This window comes from Octodon degus, unplaced genomic scaffold, assembly GCF_000260255.1.
Source record: "Octodon degus isolate 3935 unplaced genomic scaffold, OctDeg1.0 scaffold00365, whole genome shotgun sequence".
Lineage (NCBI taxonomy): Eukaryota > Metazoa > Chordata > Mammalia > Rodentia > Octodontidae > Octodon > Octodon degus.
Window position 1 is genome coordinate 659,550 of NW_004524941.1, and position 4,513 is coordinate 664,062.

Sequence of the window (4,513 nt, forward strand, 5' to 3'; positions counted from 1 at the left end):
AGAAAGAAAGAAAGAAAGAAAGAAAGAAAGAAAGAAAGAAAGAAAGAAAGAAAGAAAGAAAGAGAAATAAAAGCTTTCCAGGAGAAATATTTTCTGTTTTGTAATTAAAGCAAGTTTGTGTAATTAACTGTCATAGAATTTTATTGATTCCTTTCCAATAGCTGATGATTAAGGGGCTGAGTACATAACTCAGGTCAAAGCACCTGCCTGGCAAGCCCAAAGCCAGGGTTTGATCCCCAATACCTTATGCTTTTCTGGGTCCAAAATCCTGGCACATGCTGGCCACAGAAACCTGGTATGCTTGTTCACTCCTATAATCCTAGAACTCAGGAAGCTGAGACAGGTGTATCACTACAAGTCTCAGCTATATAGCAAGACTCTGTACCAAATAAATAAATAAAAATTAAAAATAAATAAATTTTTAAAGAGCTCATAAGACTATTTATTGTAAATGAAGAAAGGTCAATCTGTAATAAAAGGTCTGTAGAATAATATTTTATGTCTAATCACATTAAAATACAAAATGTAATTTTAAATTTAGAAGCTACATGTTATACAAAGGATTTGCCTTTAACTTTTTTTATTAATATGATCGAATGATGAGTATGTTGCAATTTCTTAAAACATGAATCTATCATTCATCATCTCATGTGTTTCTCATTTTATTAAAAATCATGATTGCATTTAAGATGCAATATAAAACTACATAGAGGATGTATCTACATTGTGTTTGTCTTTTTCACATTACATCTTTTTATCTCGTTTCTGCCTTTAATAAATGAAAAACATTTAAATTTGTTATAGCTGAACTTCTTAATATATATTTATACAGTCAGTTCAAGTTTCACAAGGCAAGTAAAACATTTTCTTCATCTAATAGGTTATTTGGAAATTTATTGGAAAAAAACCAGATAACATAGCACCCAATATTCAACTGTATGAGTGGATTCCTCAAAATGATCTTCTTGGTAAGATTTTAGCGACCAAATACTGAAAGCCCTATAACAGTTCATTCACTTGACGACAGTTCGAATAAAAATTAAAACCAACAGACTGAGGATTTATTATTAATATAGTCAAAGAATTAATCCAGTCTTCTCTTTTTTTCTAGAGAGAAACCAAATATCATAGAATTCATTTCATTATACACAGAAAATATTCATAAGAAACATTTATGCTTAAATAGGATCTCTTCTCACTGAGTACTACTCAGTAACTGATTATTTTGCTGACTACTGCTTCAATATATAAGACTGTGCTTTTCTCTATATAAGAGTATTCCAATACCACAGAGAAATATCTCTCTTGTTTAATTTTGAATGGCTCTATTTTCTATGAAAAAAAAAATTTCACAATTTGTTATAAAGTAATAACACTTTGTTTCTGATTGTACTCTCTTCTATAGTGCTTTCAGTAATCTTTACATTAGAGTTAGTGGAATAACTGTTTTTAAGAAGACAAGTTCTAACATGCACATAGTTTTTCTTTGTAACTTGGTTTATTTTATCTATTAAGCCTTCTAATTGTTTAGGTAGCAATCACGTATTCATTGCTCAGCTCTCAAGATTCACAATATCTCTGCCATCCAATCCTCACATACAAGTAATGCATCTTTAGGTGATGTTTGTTTTGAGATAGAAAAGCAACTTAGTCAAATTAATAGGTTTGAAATTTTTACCAACATACAATTTCATTTTATTACTTTTTGTTATGTATTTCTCTTTTTTGTCTGATATTTACCAATAATAATATGGCTTAAATTCTCCTAATTTTTCCAGTTCATCCTAAAACCAAAGCTTTTGTAACTCATGGAGGAGCCAATGGCTTGTATGATGCCATCAACCATGGTGTCCCCATGGTTGGGATGCCTTTGTTTGGGGAACAGCATGATAACATAGCTCACATGAAAGTAAAAGGAGCAGCCGTTCCACTGGATTACCTAACAATGTCAACTACAGATTTGGTCAAAGCACTGAAAGCTGTCATTAACAATCCTTCGTGAGTAGCATATGATTATTTATATTAGAATATCATGTAAATGCTGAATTTAGCACAAAGGGTCACAATGAATCTAAATTAGAACATATTCATATGTAGAAATTTGCTTAGTGCCTGATAAAATTATTCATTTCTAACTTTGACCCTCATCATTAAATATTTTGTGATTTTATATGGAATTTTTTCATAGATTTAAGCATAACACCAATAACTGGAATGAAATGAATAAACATAGTTACATTAGGAATGTAAGGAAGTGCTAGAAAAGCAATAAAATAGAGAAACATAGCTCTGGGACGATGGCTCAGTAAAATAAGGTCTTGAATGGGAAGCGCAAGGTCCTGGGTTCAATCCCGAGTACCACAAAAAAAAAGTCAAAAATAAAACAGAGAAACATAAATATAACCATAACCATATTAATTTTACAAAGAGATATGACTTTCCATCACCATGCTATTTCTTTAAAATATTGTGTACATTTAAGATATGCGACATTAATCTATGGAATATATGTTACCTCAAAATGAAAACATAGCATAAGAAGTTAATATATTCATTTTCTCATATACTTATTTAATTAAACCTTTCTGAAATTTCCTATAGACCAAAAAACATAATTAAAGTCCTTTTATATTTAATCCTTCTATAGTATTTTCAGTCAATAATTTTATATCATTGCACTTGATCATTGAAAATATTCTATAACTTCATATTTTCTTATTGTATTCTCATAATATGTCAAGATTTGTGCTTCCCTGGCAAGCACAAGGGCCTGAGTTCAATCCCCAGTTCCACCAAAAGGGGAAAAAAAAAGATTTGACCCACTTTTAAGAACACAAACAACTTATTGTTACACAAATAAATGAAGCTACCTCCTTTGCTACTGCTGCTATGTCACACTACAGAATATTGTGGTTTAGACTTAGTAAGCCTGCTCCCAATTGTGTCCTCTGTCCTGTACCATGATTACTTGTCTTCAGTAATATATGCAACTACAATTCCTCAGTGTAAAATGGTGACCAATCTTCATAATCTAGAGACAGACAGTACTAACAAGATCAACATCAACACATTAACATTAAACATATATTGAGTTATTTACATAATAAAATTAAACAAAACTATTCTAAAAATCAAAATATTACTGCTCATAGCAATTAGAGCAGAAAATATATCTAATCCCTGCATTTAACAATGCAGGACAAGATACATTTATAAAAAGATTAAAAAAAAAATCTTCACCAAGGTCCAGATTAAATTGAGGCCATCTACTAATTTTAAGCTTTTATCCAACGATAAACTTTTAGAACTAGTTTCTGGTCATTACCAACTCGAGACTCTCTTTATTCAGACATGCATATGATCCTTATCATGGAGTTTCGTTCTTGCAATATGTTGTCACACAGCAAGTTTGTCATGATGTCCACTGATAAGTAATTATTCTGTAATTCAAACCTCAAAATAGAGTTTTGGTTGTTCTTGTTGTTACTTTAGGACTCAAAGCACTTAACATTTTTACATTGCAATAATGTTATTTTCACATTCTGATAATTTTTCTGCACATTTCAGCTTATATATTCAAATAGTCCTATTTACTATCATCTCTGAAATTATGAGTAAAGTTAATAAATTACTTTACTTCCACTTTTTGTGTGTACTCAATTCATCATTTTAAGGAGAAAAAAGTGAGAACATGTTAAAACTGACATGGAATTTCAAAACAAGACATTGGGAAATCACCAGTGGTTTTTATATGGCTTATTGTGATCTTCAAAGTAGCTGTACAGATCACTAGATAGACGCATTAAGGGGTTTTACTGAGTCTTATCTGGTATCTAATTCTTTCATTGTATAAGTTGATGTCTACTTAATATTTCTTTAGCTATAAAGAAAATGTCATGAGGTTATCAACCATTCATCATGATCAGCCGGTGAAGCCACTGGACCGAGCAGCATTCTGGATTGAGTACGTCATGCGCCACAAAGGGGCGAAGCACCTGCGGCCACTGGCCCACAACCTCACCTGGTACCAGTACCACTCTCTGGATGTGATTGGCTTCCTACTGGCTTGTGTGTTGACCATTACTTTTCTTGTAATAAAATGTTGCCTGTTTTGTTATCAAAAATTTGTGAAGATAGAAAAGAAAAAGAAAGAGTAGAGCTATGTGAGACTTACAGGTAGTAGGTATATCAGTGAATCTATTGTAATTAATTTGATCACAGAAAATGAAACAGTAGGAAAATGATCCTTAATATTTTATGAGACTTGTGCCTTGATTTGCTACCTATTGTATTATTGGTGAAATATTCAATTATGTTCAATTCCAATTTCATACTTCTTCAAGTATACATTTGTAGTCATCTACATGTATTATCATATCACAGAAATACAATTAATAAATTTATTTTTACTTGAGAAAAGCAAAATGTTTAAATGTTACTTTGCATTTTCTGAAACATTCTGAATAAAATGATGACAAATAGGCTATCTGTGATTTTTATTCAGACTTTTCAG

General features: G+C 31.1%; 1 protein-coding gene across 2 annotated transcripts in view; it reads left to right on the plus strand.

Annotated features, from left to right (window-relative positions):
* The window catches only part of LOC101591658 (UDP-glucuronosyltransferase 2B31-like), a 15,727-nt gene extending 11,520 nt beyond the window's left edge, over nt 1-4,207 (plus strand). For both annotated transcript variants that reach the window (XM_012513210.2, XM_012513208.2), the window contains 3 exons: nt 881-968; nt 1,779-1,998; nt 3,881-4,207. In XM_012513210.2, coding sequence (XP_012368664.1) covers nt 881-968; nt 1,779-1,998; nt 3,881-4,157 — 585 coding nt within the window. In that variant the 3' untranslated portion in view covers nt 4,158-4,207. The remainder of the gene's footprint in view (nt 1-880; nt 969-1,778; nt 1,999-3,880) is intronic.
* Nucleotides 4,208-4,513: the final 306 nt, after the last annotated feature.